The sequence below is a fragment of the Manis javanica genome, chromosome 3, assembly GCF_040802235.1.
Source record: "Manis javanica isolate MJ-LG chromosome 3, MJ_LKY, whole genome shotgun sequence".
Taxonomy (NCBI): Eukaryota; Metazoa; Chordata; class Mammalia; order Pholidota; family Manidae; genus Manis; species Manis javanica.
The window spans coordinates 183,902,173-183,922,963 of NC_133158.1; the positions used below are offsets into that span (position 1 = coordinate 183,902,173).

At 37.4% G+C, this 20,791-nt stretch overlaps 1 protein-coding gene across 1 annotated transcript in view; it reads left to right on the forward strand.

Annotated features, from left to right (window-relative positions):
* Nucleotides 1-20,791, forward strand: part of MARCHF1 (membrane associated ring-CH-type finger 1) — a 937,042-nt gene that overhangs the window by 844,717 nt on the left and 71,534 nt on the right. Inside the window, 1 exon segment of the mRNA XM_073232517.1 lies at nt 1,730-1,731. Within this exon segment, the coding sequence (XP_073088618.1) occupies nt 1,730-1,731 (2 nt within the window).

Sequence of the window (20,791 nt, forward strand, 5' to 3'; positions counted from 1 at the left end):
AATGTGGATATTCAACGCTTGGGTTTTTTAAGTTCAGATTTTTATATCAGAAAAATCTCCTCTGCTGTTGGTGCTAATTTGTTCACCAGTTGTCTGACTCAGCAGGGTAACTCAAGAACGAAATGACACAGAAATGAGTCATGGACACATCAGTGGGGCCGCTGGAGCCTTCAGAGGGAAAAAGACCTCATCAACTTTAGTGCTAATCATGTACTACAAGGCTTCAGCATGCAGGCATTTCATAGCTATGAGACTAGCACCTTCTCACACTTTTTACCTAACTGTATAAATTTTCAAAATAACTTAATGTTAAAAAGAATTACAGGAATATTCATGCTAGTATGCATAAATGGGACAATTTTAAACAAAACAAATACTTTTAAAGTTTTTATATTATACCTAGTCATTTAAGTTGGTTAAATTCTGTTTCAAAGTAGGTCAAGTTTTTGTTGCATACTGCGTGGTTGTTTGGGCTTGTTTTGATGAAGGTTGATGTTACTTTATAAAACTTATGTATATTTCATGTGACTCATGTGATCCAGAGAATGATGCTCATGTCCATTAAGGGCAGGACAAGAAGGACAATTAAGCTCTTGATGTAAATAATATTATAGTAGTTTGTATCTCTGAACATCTTAGAAGGTAGTCATTCATAAAATGCTATTCGTTTATTCATTCAGGCATGTATTATACATCAGACTTTGTCCTAGGCATTTAAAATATTATTATGCATTAGATTCACATAGTCTCTGACATCTTAGAGCTTACAGTCTGATGCAGAACACAGTCACATATAATTACAAGCATGATATGGAATCTGAGCGTACACAACAAAGAAGCTTTACCTATTCCGAGAGATCAGAGAAGAATTCTCTTAAAAAAGTGATAAACTGATTGAGGCTCAAAGGATGACAGGTTTTGATCAAGGGAGAAAACAGGGAAGACCTTACAGGGCAGGAAGCCAGGAGGAGGCAAGGAGATCAGCCAGGACCCTGAAAGGCAGCTCTCGTGGCCAGCGTGTGGTGAGGGAGGCGGAAGGGTGGTTGAAATGAGTATGTAGTGAGAGAGGGCCATGTAAAAACACACTAAGGGGTTAAAAGCGACAGAAGTAACACCATTGGATTTGTATATTGATGTAAGTTTCTCGTAATCTTTTGAATCTGATTTCAGTGTGGCTTTGCTACAATGTTGGGGGATAGAATAAAACTATTTCCAGTCTAGGCTGAGAATGCCTCACTTTCAGTTATCTGTTGTCATCCCCCAGATCTCCTCCCAACATAATTTGGTGAAAGATAATCAAAGAAGCTGTTTGTAGGCTTAATGGTAATTGGAGAAAAAAGTAATGCTTTCAATTAAAATCAGAGTGGCTGCATCTCCTAACTTAAAAGCACTAATCTGGAGGAACATTTTCAAAGACAGGTTATTTAACTGAGACTTCTATTAATCAAAGTGAGATGGATGGGCCTATAGTTATTATTTCTTGCTATGGGTCATCATCAGACTATACCCACTAAGCAAATATCATGGACAGCACATTTTACTGGATGCCAAGGATGAAAAGTGACAAAATAATTGATTCCACCCTTATTATTTAGTGAGAGAAACTGAATGTACACCTGAAAAGATGAAAGTTTATGATAGTACAGGGTTAGCTTAAAAAGAGGAATACTGCAGGAATTGGAAGAAAGAAAAATTCCTGAGAGATAGTACAATCTGAAAAACCCTTAAGAGGTGGGATTGGGACTGAAAAAGTAGAATTTAGATTGGCAGAGATGCATGGATGGCATTCCAGGAACTTGAAGCAGAGGAAACACCATAGACCCAGATAAGAATGAGGAATGACACAGGGTCTGTACGAAGTCTGTGCGAACTTGTGTGACTATTTTGGAAGGTTTGCATAGGTTGATAGGGATAATTAAACTTTTTTTAAAAGAGGCATTGTGAAGAAAACATGCACACCCTTCCAGCATGCATAGCTCTGTTTTGTAAGTCCTTGTTCTCAAACTGCCTCTGGCAGCCTCTTGGTGCCAAAACAACTGCCTCCAAATGTGAGGACAGATCAAGGGGATTGTGCTCCCTTTAGCCCATCTTCAATCAGAAAAGCTTCATGTTTATCTCTCTGATATAATGACATTCATCATAATATTCCTTTAAGGAAAAAAGAAGATTCCACTGCAAAAAACAAAACAGAATGCCTCCACTAAATAAAATAGACGTGGTAAAGAATGACATGTACAGAGTAGTCACAGTGTCCCTGAGGGTGTACTGGGGAAGGAACCTAGATTTGGGAGCATGAGTTGTGAAATGGTGGAAGTATCCTGCTTTAAGGTAAGTAGGATGAGGATGATAAAGTGTAAAGAAAGGAAGGAGCAAATGGCATTCCATTTCATCATTCCATCAGGTACATAGGAGCAAGGTTAGTGCTGGGAATTGGTGAGAGCATAAGACAAAGGTCAAGGACAACTCCAGGCTTCGGAACTTGGAAGACAGTAGATGTTGACATTATTGACAAAGGCAGATGAAGTCAGAGGCAAGTGGGTTTGGGAGAGACATTATGAGTTCAGTTACAAGCAGGATCTTTGTGGTTGTAATGGCATTTCAGGGTCAGCTGTCCAGCAGGCAATGTGACATGCCACTGAAATTCAGGAGAGCATTAGTGAACTACACACAGGTCAGCACTGAACAGTTGTGTCTTTGCCACTGTCATTAACATAATATATTAGTACAAAACTATGAAAAAGGAAACAGCACAAAGATAGTATAAATGAAAACCTCAAGGCCAGGGAGGACATACAGATTTGGATGTCATCCTCAGGGAGGCAACCACCATGCCTGGAAAGTGAGTGAAAGCTCTGCATGGGACCATGAGTAGGAAAATCCCCTGGACAGACACAGACACAGCCTAAGCACCAGGGGTGCGGTGGGGAGGGGGCTGTCTGTGCACTCACCGCCCTGCTGCTCACACATACACAGGCAGGCTCAGTCTCAGCCACAGCCGCAAAGCAGAAGCTCTAAGGCCTGCTTCCGTTTCTGTTCCTGGCATTTAGTTCCCACATGGACACTCTACTCTCTTTCCCACCCTCATCAGAGCCTTACTCAGAGAAACTTTCTCTATTAGCCAATTAAAATTTGCAAGAAATTTAAATCATCATGCTATTACCTCCACCATTGTACAGTGAGACAGGCTTTGCCTTTTTTACAGGGAAAAAATTACATTAAAAGAAACATGAATTATATCATGTTAGCTCATGCTTTAAACTTTTCAATGGCCTCTTAATTGCCCTCAAGGGCAAGTTCAGAATCTTTAATATGATTTACAAGTGCCTGCATGAGCTATCAGGTCTGCCTCTCCAGCTTCAACACCCATCATTAATGCTGACTTATTTAGGCTGGTTTTAGTTCTCTGAAAGTGCCCAAGCCTGTCCCTCTCAGGGCCTCAAATGGTTTCATTACCCCTTGAGCCCTTCACCAGACTAACTCCTGGTCATTCTTTCTTGGTTTAAATGTCATTTCTTTAGGGCCATCTTCATGATTCCCTAAGCAACACTCAGGGCCCCTGGGAGTCACTTTCATAGCATAATTTTTATTGCCGACATATAAATAGCTTTGTGACTAACTGTTTCATGTCACACATGGTGCTGCCTTCCAAGTCTGGAACAGTGCCTGGCAGATAGCACATATTCCACACACAGTTTTTGAATGAATAGATTTAAGGAAAATGCATTTTGTCTAAGGGAGTCATTCTTCCTGTGTGAAGTCATAGCACTAAGTGGTGGATCATCTTGCCTGACGTGGAGCCAATGTGTGGAGAATACTGTGCATCAGTAGGTCTAAAGCCTTAGTGTCCATCAGCATCAACTACAGAGCTTGTTAAAATACAGGTTGCTGACCCACCCCTGAAGTTCTAAGGTTGGACCCTTGAATTTACATTTCTAAAATGTTCCCAGGTTATACACATGTTACTGACCACATTTTGAAAACCACAGCTCTAAGCTAGAGATTCTCCCTGGGCTTTACATGGGAAGAGAAAAGAGAAAAAGTAATAGAAAGGATGATTGGGGAAGCATACTTGTAGTTTTCTGTCATATTCTACTGAATATGATTATGCTGAATCTAACTACGCTGAATTGATTTCTTTCCTCTATTTCACACTGCTGTACCATGTGATGTGAGTGATCTCACTTGAACACAGACGGACAAAGTCCCGATTTTGCCAGTAACTCAGATGTCATTGTTTGGCTATTGTTTCCCTTCAAGCCCACTTCCTCATTCCAACTGTACCCATTTCTATCAGTAAGTTCACAGATCCCTTGAATTTCCAGTTTTTTACTATTTTACTTTTGTATTAGGTACATCTAGCCTCCAACCAAATCCTGTCACTTTTTCTCTAGATACTGCTTTTGATCTGTGCCTTCTTTCTCATTGCCATTGGGCTCTTTTCTATACTGCTGTTCTCTCTCCATGTCCACCCATTAGCCTACCACCTGTTTTGGTCAGAACTCTTCTATCTGGTTCAAATTGACTGAAACCAATTCAAATGAGCTTAAGCAAGAAAAGGATCCATTGGTCAAAGAAATAGAAAATCCAGGTATACAGATGGCTTCAGGGACCCCAGAGACTATGTGGTCATCTCACTCTGTGTCTCTTTTTCTGTGTGGTGTTCTCATTTTCTCCAACTGCATACAAGCTTCCTCTATATCACGAAGGGAAGAGAATGAGGACAGAGATAGCATCAGGCTTACATTTTACAGGCAGTGACCTAACAGAAAAGGGAAATGTTCTGTTCAAGTAGTTACCCATGAAATCCCAGAGGTGGACTATCATTAGCCTGCCTGAAGTCACACCCTTGGGCTGATCACTGTCACCAGGGCACTGGGCATCGGGCATTATGCTCCGACCAAGTCCTTGGATGGGAAGGTTGAATTTAAGATGTGGCTACTGGTAACCCCTCTACAATCGTGTGATTTGAGGAAAGGATATTCAACAACAAAAAGAATGGCACCAGTACCAGAAGAAGTGGGAAAAGAATTATGAGCAGGAAAAGAAAAAAGAAAAGATCTGCACTAAACTACTGTCCAACGCTGTTCCCTCCTGAATGTCTTTCTCTTTCTCTCCAAATGCCCATGTTTAGATATGCTTCAGTATTGGCCTCACTTTTACCCTTTTCCATAAAGCTTTTCCAAATTATTCTAGTCCACAGTGTCTTTTCTTTCTTGGAATTCCTATAACATTCAGTCAATATTATGTATTTAGGATTCAGTTATTCTCTACTAGTTTCTCATGTGCTGGTTTTCCTTTCCCTGTAGAATCAGCTCTTTGAAAGATAAGAATCATGTCTTACAGTTATTTGTGCCCTCCACAATACTCAGAGTAATTCTGGCATTCAGCAGTTGCTCAGGCGGAGTTTACAGAATGCTTCATGATCAGTGATCGCTAGGACCCGAGACTTGCAAAAACCATGGAGACAATAATGGGAATTGGAGATGGGATGCAGGGTAAAACAAATAAGGAATATTTGATAGAATTCCATCAATGGTTTCTTTAAAAGTGGAAGAACTGCAAAGTAAATAGTAACTCCCTGTAGGGTTTTAGTTCTAGCTTGGGTTGGATAGTGAGCTTGAAGGTATATTTATAATATTTTTCTACAATCTTCATTATGCATTTTCTTATTTTCTCATTAAGAAAAAAATTGTTGAGGACAATATGGATGAGAAAATGGTTTAAAATGTCTATATTTTGACTTGTTTAAATCTTGGAAGTTGCAATAACTTTAAACTGAGTGTGGGAAAATGGAGAGGAAAATCTTCTAAAACTCCAGACATTCATAGTGGAAAGCTACTTTTCAAGAGCAATAGGATTATGCTTTTTGACAATGCACTAGCATTGTAAGATTGATTTAGATAATTTTTGAATAACAGGCCTGATCATCTAAGAAAATTATGCTTAAAATGGACTGTTTTATACCTGACATGATAACTGTGTGCTCATTTATTCATTCATTCACATATTGAACAACTATTGGGAATTTACTCTGTATCAAGGCAATGTTTTAGAAGCCGGGAATACAATGGAGAATACAGTAATGGTCCAATCCTTCATAAACTGATATTCCAGTAGGTCAAACAGTTAAGCAGGAAAATGTTTTAAAAAAAATCCATGAATGAATTTCACATTGCACCCAGTAGAGTAAAGGAGGTTTCCCAGAGGAACTAATAATTAAGGAGAAATACAAAAGAAAACTAAAAGTCAAGCAAATAGAAAAGATAATCTCTTTCAGGAAAAGGAAATGGCATGTTTCAGTGAGAACTAGCAGAGAGCAGGAGGGAAAGGTAGCTGCCCCTGGAGTTCTTTACCAGCCAGTTGGGAGTTTGGACAGTGTTCTAACAACGAGGGGAAATTTCTGTAGACTTTTAAGCAAAAGAATGACATTGTCACTTTCATGTTTTGGAAGATCACTCAAGCTGCTGTTGGAAAACAGATTGGAGAGGACAAGGCTAAAGCCAAGAGAAGCCAGAAGCCATAGCTATGTCCCAGTGAAATTGTGATGGTACCTATGAAAATAAAAAGAAGTAGATGATTAACATATTTGGAGAAAAGCCAAACAGGACTTAATGACAATTACGTATATATCTGATCTTAAGTTTCCGATTTAGAAAATTAGGTAGAGTACAGCACCATTTACTACTGCGAGGACACATGGATTGAGAGACAGATTTAAAAGGAGATGAATCCACTTTTAGACATGATAGTTTGAGGTGCAAGACAAGTGTCTAAAGAGAGCTACCCAGAAAACAGGAATATATAAAGTTCCAGAGTTCAGAAGAGGCATTTCAGCTTGAGGTGAAGACTAGGAAGTCTTGAGCATACAGGCAGTGATTGCCAAGATCTTACAAGGAAAATTTGTGAAGTGAGAAGATGAGGGCGTGAAGAGCCCTGTGGAAATGCAAATGCAATGAGCTTGGAAGAGGAAAAGAAGCCAACAGAGAGAGGGAGCAGAACGGCCAAGGAGCCGATGAAAACCCATGAGCATGTGAAGGAAAGAGAGAATGTAGAGAGGGAGAGATGAATTTGGGGCCTGTTTTTGTTTTTAAACAAGAAAACTCATGAGCTCAGAGAAAGAGGGAGAAGTTGAGGATGCAGAAAACTGAGAGGACTGTTTATTTATTAAAGCCCCATGGAGAAGGTGGGAAAGGATGGGTCCCAAACCACAAAACAGAAGGACTCACCATGGCCGGGAAATCAGGGTGTCTTCTTCTGCGACAGAAGTGAAGGAGGAAATGACAGGTGTGGACAGTGGTAGGTCTTTAGGTCATGAAAGTCTCTATTTGATGGCCTTGATGGGTAAGGGAGTTGGCTGTAGGCCAAACATCCCGTGAAATGTAAATTCAGAAAAACAATTTTTCAATGGGACAAGTTCATACTAAAAGAAGCATCTGCTGTTTATCTGAAATTCCAATTTAGTGGAGCAGCCTGTATACTTTTGTTAAGTCTGATGATGCTAAGCATAGCAAAATAGAAGAGCACAGTTAAAAGTCCTGTCAAGGTTCATGACTACGAGTTGATGTGGCCACAGACGGTAGGAAGTGCAAGCTGCATCTGCAGTGTACCGTGTAAGTGTGACATGACCCCGGGAGGCAGCTGGACACGGACCCAAGGGAGTGACAGCGTGAGACATCCAGGGTTCACATTGAGCATTATTTTATATTGATATCACTATGGGTAAACTTAAAATATAAAAACTAAGACCAATATGCTGTACAAATAAGATGTTAAAAGTAAAATAACAGTTAATTAAGTAGTTTTGCTCCCCATATTTATTTAGACAAAAAAATAGACTTCTCTTTACCTTAATCTTCGGGCAGTTATTATAGTCATTGGGAAGAATGGGTTCATACATTCATAGATACTGGTCACCTTCCAATCTGCTCTTTGAAACCCTTGGAACATCCACCCACATCATCATCTATCTCTTCCTCGGACATGCTGTTTTCTGGGGCAGCTTCTTTCCTTTCAGAGTCTCTAATTGTGAAAATATTCTTTATACTATTTAGTTAGCCTATTTCCTTGTATTTTCTACATGTTAGTCCTAGATTTAGATTCACTCATTAATTGATTTTCTTTTTACTTTAGTTATGCTTTCTATTACTTTTTCTGTACAAAAAACAATGCAAACATCCATTCCATGAGTAAAGGATCTTCCATTCAGTCTTCAACATTCAGGTGAGATGGGTGTTCTAAGTGACCTAAGTAGAAGCATTCATTTGCAAGAGGTAACAGACTCTTAAAAAAATTCACAAATTTATTCTCTTCCTTATGCCTTTACCTTTGTTTTGTTGACTCTTATAAGAATTAATAACAGCCTTTCTCCTGTTGATTTTAATAACAGCTGAGTTGGTATGAAATTCAGGTATGAACACTGTTGGTTAACTGCCAGAGGTGTGTTAATTGTGATTATTCAACATTGAGTCACCAGGTCTCATGTTCAGCCCTTGCTTTCTTCCTACTGGAAGGGGTCAGACTTGGAAAACGTAAACATGGTCCTCTTTTCTTTCATATGATCAAAAAAGAAAAAATAGATGTGTGTTGCAAATATATGCATTACTAGAATGATTTTTCTTGTAATGAGTGACTTTATTTATTGCTGTCTTCAGTAAAAATTCAGATATACACTCATACTTTATTTTACACATTAAAGGTTCTCAAACAAAGAAAAGAAAAGGCACTTATAATACCATATTTCAATGTTGTCAATGTTCAGTGTGATTTCACATAGTCTATCAGCACTTATCCCAGGAATTTTTATTTTAATGAGTAAAAATAGTAAATTAAGAAGCTAATGTATATATACACATACACACACATACACACAAAACTGATAAAAAAATAACTTGAAAGGCTTGTAGAAATGACATTTTATGACTTTTTAAAAAATATCTTCCAAATACATGCATTGTTATCAGGGTTTTTTTTCTTCTAATTTTTCTCAGTTTGCAAGATGACTTTTCTAGGAATGAAATGACAGTGTCATCAATAATACCGATTGTCTCCACTGGTAAATTATCATACATGACCAAAACCAAGTGGATTGATTAATTACCTTCTAATTTATCTAAACAGGTTACTCTGATTTTTGGAAACAGCATGTATTCTATAGGCTAATTATTTAGCAAGTTGTACTTTTGGAGAGGAAAAATGAAAGCAATAGACATCCCTCTGTTTATAAAATCATCTTAAAGTGGATTTGAATATCAAACCAGAATTTTCCAACCTCAGAAAACTTCAGGCAGAAGTAGATAGAAGGAAGGTCCTCCTTCAGATGTGTAAGTCTGTACTTACATATCATAAAGCTGTTTTCACTGTGCTACATTTATTTTTTCTTTGGTAATTTAGAAGTTTGTTAAACACCCAATTATACCAAAGTGCAAAATAGGGAATAAGAAGGAATATCAATTAGATAGATTAGAGCTTAATCTACTTCTTAATTTAAAAACAATATATGTTCAGGATTATAGTTATTTTGAACTATTTTTTTCTTTTAATTAACTTATATCTGTCTGGCAACATGCAATTTCTGCTCTGTCTCAAAAAAGAACCACAAAAAACAAAATAAAACAAAAAATACAAAAAGAAAACCTCTCTCACACAAATTCATTTTAAACTATGTATTTATGCAAGTAGGAAGTGAGTGCTTTGCTTATTGCTACCAAATCATGAGAATTTATATAATTTGAACATTTCCTCCATTTCTAATTACCATGTTTAAGTTCCCATTTTCTTTATAACTGTCACAGACCAGTTATACATTCATTTCAAATCTGCAGTCGTCCTCAGACACAGGTAAATTTAAATAGCAGTGCTTAATTTGGTTTAGAAATTAAAATGCCCAGAACAGTTTGGTGAGGGGTGTTTTGTCCGTAGCACTCTGACAGTCTTAAACTCAGCATGATGTTTTGTGCGCCACCTGTCAGGCGCAAGGAGGGCACCGTGAGTCTGTTAGTTCCCCTTCATTCCCTTCCAGGTTTATGCAGAACTGAAGATGCCATAATACAGGAGTTCCTGTGTTTAGGAAGCTTCTTGGACGTGGCTTTTACTTTAGACACTGTACTGAAAATATTCTTCTTTCCTTAGTGGTTAGGTGAAATCAAAACCTATATTTTCTGCGTAACTTGCACCACTTTGTTCTTATTTGGCCCTTCTGAGCCTCCCTTAACAAATTCTGATATCTTCATTTTAGAGATTTTTTTTAAAATTTAAGCTAGCCCACAGCTTTCTGAGGGTGCAACAAAATTAAAATCTTTTGTCACACTCTAGTAAGATAGTAACAGGAGGGATAGGAAAAAGGAGGGATATAAAAGGAAAAAAAAATAATTGAAATGAAATAGAAGTCACTGTGTTATGGTAAAGTGCCCCATATATCAAAGGAGTCCTGGTACCGATTAACACTTGAAAGCCTCAAAATTCTACCAGTTAGTGTTCAAAAGAACGAGAGAGATAACCTCCTACAGTTGTTCTCAATCAGGATTGCATGTTAGACTCATCTAGAAAGTTAAAAAAAAAAATGTTTTTGCCAGGACCCCATCCAAATCCCTCTGAGAGTGATGGCTCAGCATTGGTGCATTTTTTAAAGTATCCTAGATGATTTCAATGAGCAGCTGGGGCTTGGAAGCACTGATTTGTAGCCTAAACTCAGGTGAACAAATCGATGCCCCAGAGATACATACATTGCAAGAACCGTACTTCGGTCCGGAGGTCCACTTGGCAGCACTTCTATAATCTGGACACATGAGAATGGAACCTGGGGGTGAGCAATTGGTACAAATTATTTCCTCTCAGCCCCTGAAACTGTTCAGCACAGTGGTTCTCAAACTGGACAACTTTATCAGTGGAAATAGAAGGTCCAGTTGCTTCTGATGCCTTTCACATTGGGTTAGACCTCAGCTGTCTGATCTGGATGTGATTCGCTTTCATGTAACACTTTTCATGTAAGGAAAAAGGTCAACGAAATCTGTAGTTCTCATAGTCCCTGCTCCAATAGCATCAGAACCACATGAGAACTTAAGCATGCAAATCAATGCGCCCCAACCCAGACCTACTCAGTCAGAAACTCTGAGGGTAGGACCCACCCGTCTAGTTTAACTGCCGCTCTATGTGAGTCTGATATGTGCTAAAGTTTGAGAACCACTTAAGAAGTAACTGCAGATAAAAAAGCAAGCAAATGTAATAGAGGGTGCTCATGACACAAGGGGGGTAACTACAGGGTGTAAGGGACAGGAGCCTGATGCCAGTCTGTGCCCGAAAGCTAGCAAGACACAAAGCAAATGTGGGAAATGATGATGTGTTTGTCCTGGATAATTTTCTATTTCTTCTTTTAGGGTATCTGACATACTCTATATATGTATATGTATGTGTGCATATACACGTTTACACACACACTCTCTGTCTCTCTAAAAGATAAAATGGGAAATTGAGAAAATCTGTTACTAAAGGTATTTAGTAACAGAAAAATACTAAATCCACAAAATTGCATATATGGAGATTTACTACAACTTTAATTTTCACAGGCATGGTGTCCAAAGCGAAGAAGAAAACAGTATTCATAGAAAAGCAAACTAAGTGTTCAGATAAAACACAGTTTTTGATAGTAATGAGGAATGACTGAGCAAAATTTCTTGTAATGAGAACATTTCAATACAGTAGATGATATCACTGGGTACCTGTAATAAATGGGTCCCATGGTGGTCCACTTTCTTTGACAAATGGCAGGGTTAACTAATGTCTTGTGATGAAACTAGAGAGCTAGGTCAGGGTAAGTGCTTACAAGCACAGCTTCTGCAGCTCCAAAGCTCCAAGACAATCAGTATTTGTGGGGAAAAGAAAGTAAAAGAAGGAAAAGTCTGCATCTACTGGCAGCCAGCACTTTTTCTTGATAAATAGCTCAAGATCAGCCTTCTCTTGGGTAACCGCTTGATTTTCCATGGTGACATACAATAACTTGCATATTCTTGCAAAGATGAATTTTAAAATTATATCATGCTTGGTTTTATTTTGCTTTGCTTCATTTTCATTTTAGTCCTAAATGAAATGTGCTCTTGTGAGAGACTATTGATTTTATAATAAATACAGAGCATATCATAAAAGCCAGGCTTACCTAATTCCTTATCATTTTGCATGATCTACCACATACAATGTCATTTGTGAAGAAGCGTAAATGTTGGGGTAAGATCATCTTAACTTTGTTTAGGAAAAGCCTCAGAAGAATAGGAATAAAAGAGAATATGCTTCTTCCTCACCACTCCCACCCACCTCCCCAAACACTAAGCTAATTTAACAAAGCACAACACTAGGTCGACACCACCCAGTTAACAGAACATTCATACCAATTCTCACCTGATCTCACACCAGGTACTTCAACATCCCTTGGGACATCTTAGCCCAAATTCTGCTCTGTGCAAAACTAAGCCTCATAAAGGTATTTAGCATTTGTAGCCTCCTTATACCTTTGTCAGTGGTGAGTTAGCATGTAATTTATTTTCAATATATTTACCATGATGATAATGCTGCAGCAATGTCACAATGTATCTTTGGCTCCTTTTGCAACTGTCTCATTCCCCTACTTTTTGTCAGATACCAGTATGGGATAAAGCATGGAAATCAGCAAACCCTGTATCATTGTGATTCATTAATATAATGTGATAGCAATTATAACATGAAATATATACTTGTGTTTACAATATATATGTATATGTGTGTGTATTTGTAATAGATATGATCCTCTATAATAGTTCAAGCTGTTCTAGTTAAACTCAAGTAAAATGCTACTTGTGTGAAATCAAACTGAAGGTATTAGCAGTTAATATTTACCATGCAATTCTTTAGCAAAAACCCACATTAAGCTGCTGTTTGAAATTAAAATATACCTTGAAATAAAAGGCAGCTTTAGTGATAGTTACAGTCAAGAGGTTTCTAAATACTAAACCCAGAATTTTACCTTCTCTTTTGCTCTGTGCATTTAAAAAGAAAAAAGACAGTCTCCATCACTATCAAGAATATGGAGGAGTATTATTGTTGTTTCATATTATGTATCAGCTATAAATCATCAAAAACTAAAATATCCTGAGAATTAGTCATAACAATAATCTACACCTTATTTTATCTATCTTGCATCATATTTAATGCAACACCATACTTAAGGTTTTCATTTATGTATTTGTATTCCTCAATTTTGTAGTTTATGTATTAAAAAATATTCTATTTTATCTTTCATTAAACTCTTCTTCTTTTTCCACCCTCACATGTTGAATATACATTTTAAATTTTGTTTCTATCTTTGAATAAAAATAGGTGACTCAGAGACATAATAAAAAGACAAAGATAAACAAAAGACTGTATTTGCCATACCTAATTAATGAAATGCATTTGTATTTTGTGTGGAGAAATAATATTGATTTACCATTTAGATTGTTGTGTAGTGAAAAATCTGTCCAAAGAGGAGAAAGATCAAAAGGCAAAGCAATTACGAGAATACAAAATGAAGAACAGACACTGAGAAAGACTCAGAGAACAGTGATGAGTACTGAGAAATTTCAGACACATTCACAAATGCAGGCAGTTAAAAACGCTAATGATGCAGTTGAAGAGACCCTTTCAGCCAGCAAACATTAGAGTAAAGTGGTTTTACCCTCTAAGGAACTGAAGCAGAATTATCATATATCCAAATAGAATGTTTCAGTACACACATCTGTGTAGATTGTAGGTGTACACCACAGTTGGCATGAAATACCATGTTTTAGATACTTAGAATTCAGATGATACAAGATATCCATGGCATTGTATATGTGTAGGGTGAAGGTGAGGGACAACCTATACCTTGGGTATAGAATGGGCACTCACTGACAGGGTTAACACCTGCAAGTTTATATTTCTATGTCAATATAAAATACAGTAGTTGTGGTTATTGTCAAAAAAAATTACAAATAGAGAAAGCCATTTTAACTTATACTTAATTACTTGGATAATCACTATTTATGTGTTAATATAATTTTTATGTGTTCCTTTCTGATCCCTTTTTCTATCTAATCTTTTTTATGCACATAAATTTTAATAAGATTATACTGTTTTCAGTTATATTTCTTAATGACAAGATATAAAGTTGATGCACAAAGCTTTTGGAGAATGAAACCTGTCAGAAAAAAATCTTAGTGTTTTTTTCTAAATGGTAAGTCTGTTCTATTAGGATTCTGAACAAAATAAAAGCTTTGTGATTTTACTTTATTAGGCAGTTTAATTTGGTTCCACAAGAGTGTATTTTCTGTCCTATGACTGAGAAACAAATGATTGGGATAATCAAATGGTGTAAGAATCGTTCTGGATATACTACACACTACAAAAATGTGAATGAGACAAAATAAAGAACCACTTTATTAGTTACGTATTTGTAGCTCTACTAGTTCAAATATGAGTATTCTTTGAAATATCTCAAATCCAAGACAGTAGTAATTATGAGAAAGGGTGAAATTATTTCATTCTGCTTTTCAAAATGACTGTCCCCATACAGTGTAACTAAATTTAAAAATTAAATTATAAACATGATTTCTAAGTGGTACCTGTGTGACAAACAAATGCTCAGAGGCCTTGTAAATAGATTAACCTTGGGCATCTGTTCCAAGAAGCTGTAGCTAAAACCATAAAGTCATGCTAATCAGTCCTTTGCTAGAAATCTCCCACAGCTCACGCCCACCTCCTCTTCCGTTGGTGCCTAACTGCCACCAGCTTGCCTTCTACAGTATCTCCTGTTCTTCCACCCTCACAGTTGTTAAGCCAATTCTTGTTCTTATTATCACTGACTTTGACTGTTGTAATATTCTCTTCTTTTTCTTTCTAATCTCTGAGATAGCACGGCAAAATCAACCTTCCTAAGCATCTTACTTTCTTACTCCAGTTCTTTAGTGAGTTTCCCCTCCCTCTGAATACAATTTAAGCATGTTACTGTGTGCACGTGTGTGTGTGTTTGTGCGTGTGTGGGTAAATGCTGGCACTGGATGAAGGAAGTGTATGTGAAGTTCTTTGTGATCTTACTTTATTTTCTAGCACAACATCCCACTACAATCCTACCCAAACTTTCATGTTCTTCTCAAATTAGGCCACCTTCCTGGTCAATCCTACTTCCAAACATTCACTGAAAATATCTTCTACGTCTGAAGTATTCTAACAACTTCTACGTCCATCTGCCCCAATCCTACCCAGGCTCCAACTCCAGTTTGCACACCACACCTTCCCCAGTCTGGGTTATCTTTTCCTCCCTTCCACACAGCAGTGCTTGATATGGCACACATCATAATGTAACTTGGAATCTGACTAGTTATGCAATTGCCCAATGTATGAACTATTGAAGTATAAGCTCCCTGAGGGGAAAAAACTGAGACTTATTCATCTTTATATTTATCACTGTGCCTTGTATAACCTTGCACATAGTAAATATGCAACAAATTATTTGTTGAGAGAATGATTAAGTAAACAAATGAACAAATGAATGAGTGAATAAATGAATAAGGGCCATTCCTCATTCAAAGTGGCTAGAATTGCTGTAAGATGTCAGTATTTTGCCAAGACACCTGCATGCCTGTGTGAAAGAATTCATATACAGAAACACATTTCTAGTTCATTCATTCAGTGCATTCTTTGTCAGCTGTAAATAAATTACCTGCTTTGTCAATTACCCATGGCAGCTTGAGACTTCCTATGATGTAATGCTCAGCCAAATATGATCAATGAATGGAAAAAATGGAAGGAAATAATGGTTGAGAACCTGGTTATGAGGATTCAAACATTTAGCAATCTCAAAGAAAGAGCCATCACAAAATCCATTAAAATCAAGAATCTCTGCTTCATGCAGTAAAGGAAAAGACTAAAAATTTACAATGATAACTTTTGATAGTTTTATTATATATATACAAAAGCCTTATTCTGTGTCTGACCAGATAAATTTCCTTGGTCATATCTATGCAGAAAGCAAATGAGTTTGTATTATCTGTCCCTTTGTTTCTTCCTTTCATCCCAATATATGCAGCTAGTAAAGCTTAAGCCTTATAATTTGAAGAATACCTGCTTTAAAATATCTCCAGTTTAATTTTGTCAGTCTTACAAATAAACCCCCTGAAATTCTCAAAAGTGACACTAAATAATGTTTATGACGTGTGAAAATTTAGAGAAAATCATTACATCAGAATATTCATTCAGTAATTACTATCTATTTAGTCACTGATTGGCATGTGACCAGAATTGCAAGGTAGGATCTGGAAAGGTAAATATCACTGGGGAAAATCAGTTCCTTTACCCAGAAGTGCACTGTACATTGAGATCACCAACAGAGTATGGATAGGGCAGAAAAGTGTTGCTGATCAGACTATTGCAAACAGCACACACAATCCATCTTTCAATCTCTCCTGTCTTGGAAAACTTGGACAGTTTGAGCTGAGCCTAAGACTGATAAGGAAGATCTATTCTATTACTGGATACACTTGGGGTTACATGTGCCAATACATGAGGGGAAACTCTATGTACGTCATGAACCCATAGAGACTTCTCAGAGCATCCGCAAGGAGGGCCTCGCGCATCATGAGTGGGACTGAATCCCTGGGCTGGATGGGGACAGAAGAGGCCCCCTGAGAATTCTCAGTTCCAGTTGGGATGTGAGCTTCTGGTATCAACAGGCTCGAGCCATTGCCAGAGGTGATGAGTATGGCAAGAGGTGCAGTACAAATAAATCTTCCCCATCCACTGCAGCGCACACAGCTGCTATGCCATGAATTCCAACAAGACTTGGCCTCCTCTGCTTCCATTCCCGGCACAGCAAGGTGCTGACTATCTCCCACTTCACTGGTTTCCATCAGTGTGATAATCTGGTGCGAAGACAATGTGCCTGATCAGCCACGACTTTGGATCTGCTCCAGGACCAGATTAGGAGCTAGGGACATTGCTGTCACTGTCTTTGCTGCTGATGGTTCCCTGCAGCTCTGTGCAGACGGTGTGAGGTTTGGACCAAGACAGTGGTGACAAATCAGGGCGTGAAATTTAACTCAGGAAGTCATGCTCTAATTTGAAGATTTTTGAGTTGAAATATTCCTTTGAGAAGACAAAGCACATTAAAAAATCACTTGTGTGTGAAGAACTGTCACTTATCTGTAGATATCAAGAAGACTGTAGATTCAGAATGACCAATCTTGTGATCACAAAAACTGTGTCAGCTTTTATAAAATTTTTTTATTCTTATGTCAGAATTTTATTTTTAATTAAAAACATTTTCAAGATATTTTTAGTCTTAGGCTGAATGGTAGCATATGATATTTATCTTCATCTCTATAAAGAAAATATTATAAATCTGATTTATAAGGCCTTTTATTCAAAGAATGTATGCTGGTTTCATATCAGTAAGAGTTGTCCATCTTCTCTGCTTATTAAGTAAGAGTTACTTCTCCTTTCTACCGCACACCAGTTTGCTTGACTTCCTGTGATGCTCAGATAGGGTATAAAACTGGTACACCTCAGTTTAGTTCCTCAAATGCAAATTAAAGAGTTCATGGCATGTGTCAGGATCAGACATTTCTCATTTTCATTATAAGTGAATTTTCCCGAAACTTAAAACAAAACACTGGTAGTTAGTAACAACTTCTGAGAACTGCTAAATCATCTCACTGAGTAATCTCTTTTGATCTATGCTCTGTTCATGTTTAAATAATAACTTAATAATAACTTAAAAGTAACTTAAAGCATAGCATTCCTAGTCCAATTATGATCTAGCAAATAGCAATCTTTATCCTGACTTTTTAAAATTCTGACTTAAATTCCTCTTAATATCATGCTCTTCTTTTCATACAAAGAAGATCCTTCCCCCCAAAATTAATAAACAGGAATTTATTCAGCTCATAATAACAGAACTTGCACAAATGAAGTAATTATCAGACAGCAAAGACCATATCTGCATGGCATAGGATTTAGGAGCAGTTAAACCTCAAGAAATGGAGGAAGCATTGTAGGGGAAGGAAATCTAGAGGCTGAGTTAAATATAGAAGAGGTGCTATCAAGAGAGTGGAAGTATCATATTTATTTCAAGAAAATTCCCAGAAGCAGGCATTCCCAGAATGCAGTAGGCTGAGGAAATAACCATCTGAGAATTAATTGAAAAAAAGAATTATTTACCCTTTACTGATCACTTAATTAATTTAATCCTTATGAACACCCTAGAAAGTAGACACTGCTTTTCTCCTATTTGCTGATGAAGAACTTGAAAATACAAGAGGTAAATAATTCAACAGACATACATAGACAGAACTATGGTTCTAATGCAGACTGTGCTTTTAACAAACATTGTAGTGTTTCCCAACATTTTTCTCATCATGACACATGTAGAACATAACATTTCTGAGTCTACTAGGATTAATGGAAACTACACCCAGGACATTTAACCTGCCCTCTAGGCTGAGAGGTATCAAAATCTTGGCACAGTGATCACTTTTTTGTGGCAAAACCCAGTTTATTAGCTGGTAAATTCTGTACCATGCTACTAAGCTTCAATGTTGGAAATTAATGGGAGATGTGGTAGGATAGTAAGGTAAATTCAAATTATGGAAGATCATATGAAAACCAGGTGAAGTAATTTGGATTTTATTTGATTGATGACAGAGATCGTGAAGAGTGGCAGTATTTTAAGAGGATCTGAGTGCTGAATGTTTCAAGAATGATTTGAAGGAGCAAAGTCTTAAAGACAGATTGTGTACTTGTTGAAACTCAATACTACTAGAGAGATGGCAGCATCAAAAGCCACAAAAAACACTGAGGAAGAAAACTATTGGTCTGTTAATGACAATTTGAATATAGAGTCTGAACTACATGAAGGGTCAATGTAAAAAGTAAGCCGGGAGAATGCAATACTTTTGGAATGGCATCTTTAGGAAGAAAAACTATTTTAGAGATGGTGAGATATAAGCAGTAGTAAATGTCCCACTGAGTTTAACCCGTTATGGGAGTTAGAGACCTGGCTGAGTTTCTTGCTATTGAGAGTTTTGGAGATGGATGTTTTAAAACCACAAGTCTAGGAATAATGCTTGAAGTTGAAGGCCTATATTGCCTCCTTTGTGTAGTCAGTGTAGGGAGGAAAAATTAAAGGGCCAGGAACAAAACTCCCAGGGTAATATAAGTGGAGGGTAAATGCTGAGAGAGAAATAGTTGGAGGAGTATAAAGCAGTCTGTGGGAAAGGGAGAATAACACAATTGCAATACTGGAAAAGAAGTGGAGGTCATCTAATTTAATTACACTTGCATGAGTTCCTTTTATAAATAGCCTATTTATGTTTAAGTACTTTTAAGGATGGAAAATTCACAATCTCTTGGGTAGCTCATTCCATCTTTGAAAAGCTCTGGGATTACATATATATATGTGTGTGTGTGTGTGTGTGTGTGTGTGTGTGTATATCAGCATATGTTCATGGAAATTTGTTCGCTTTCGGTCTCACTCATTGAGCCCAGGCATGGGACAGAGCTAGGCCAGCCGTCCTCTCACACAATAGCCTTCAATGCATCTAAACACAGCTGTGATGTGACGTCACCTTTCCTGCCTTTTTCCCTCCAAGATGTGAAATGTGAGAATATGATCACTGCAATAAATGTAGTTAACATCCTACCTCATATTTAAAGGATGCCCCTGTGGCACACAATTTTGAAGTATGGTAGAGGAGTCTTAGCCACGAATTTAGATATATTGAATTCTATATTATTCTCCTGTCATCTCTCACCAGGATGTCTCACAGATCATCATATCATATATCACATCATAATCATTCACCTATCATATCTTACCTATCATTTCTCACCTTCCCAGGCTCCAGAATCCCAACATTTTTGGCCTGCCTCCCACTATTCTAGTTCTTACAATCATCTTATATGCCCTTCTAGTTCACTTTTCCCAACTTGAAGGGTAGTAATATAAGAGCAATGTCACAGAACCAAAAAGGGAGATATTTCAAGAAGAAAGCAGGAAAGAAGAAGGACTAGAAAAGGTTCTTAGACTCATCTGTGAGGCAGGTGTCAGTGGCTGGGCAGAAAAGTAAGTAATTCAGTAGTAAGAAAGATGAAGGAAATAGTTCCTTTTCTAATGTCATAGTTCTTTGAGGTGAAAAACGATAGAGTCCTATAAACTGAAATGCAGACATAAAAAACTGAGTTGCTTTTATAAAGACATGCAATGTATTGCATGACCTAGGCACAATTTTTGTTGACTTTATTGATCCTTTATGTATTGACAATAATACCTTATTTGAGGTTAGTGTTTGTATTTTGCAATATTTTCTAAAATGTCTTATTTGAGATGCATACTAATCATGTAAGATTTCACAGATGAGAAAAACAACTCTGAAAACATGTAAGGCCACTCAACAAACAGGCCTAACTACATGCCCTCACCTACCTTTCTCTGAGACATGTTCATGACGTGACCCGCAGTCGCATGCGTCAGTAGCTAACTCACCTGTTAGTGTCAAGACTTCATGACCTCGGTCTTATGAGCTTTTTTCTTCTCTCACTAATTTACCAAACTAGCTGCTGAAAACAATTAGTCCCAGTACACTCAGAGTGATGACACAGACAAACCAAATTAGTCACAGTAGCAGTAGTATTAATCCCTTATTCCCATGATAAAATTAACAAATTAGCCATAATAACATTAACAAATATTTGACTGCCCACCATGCACCAGGTACTTCACTCTTTTGTCTCATAGACCCTCATGACATCCTAAGAG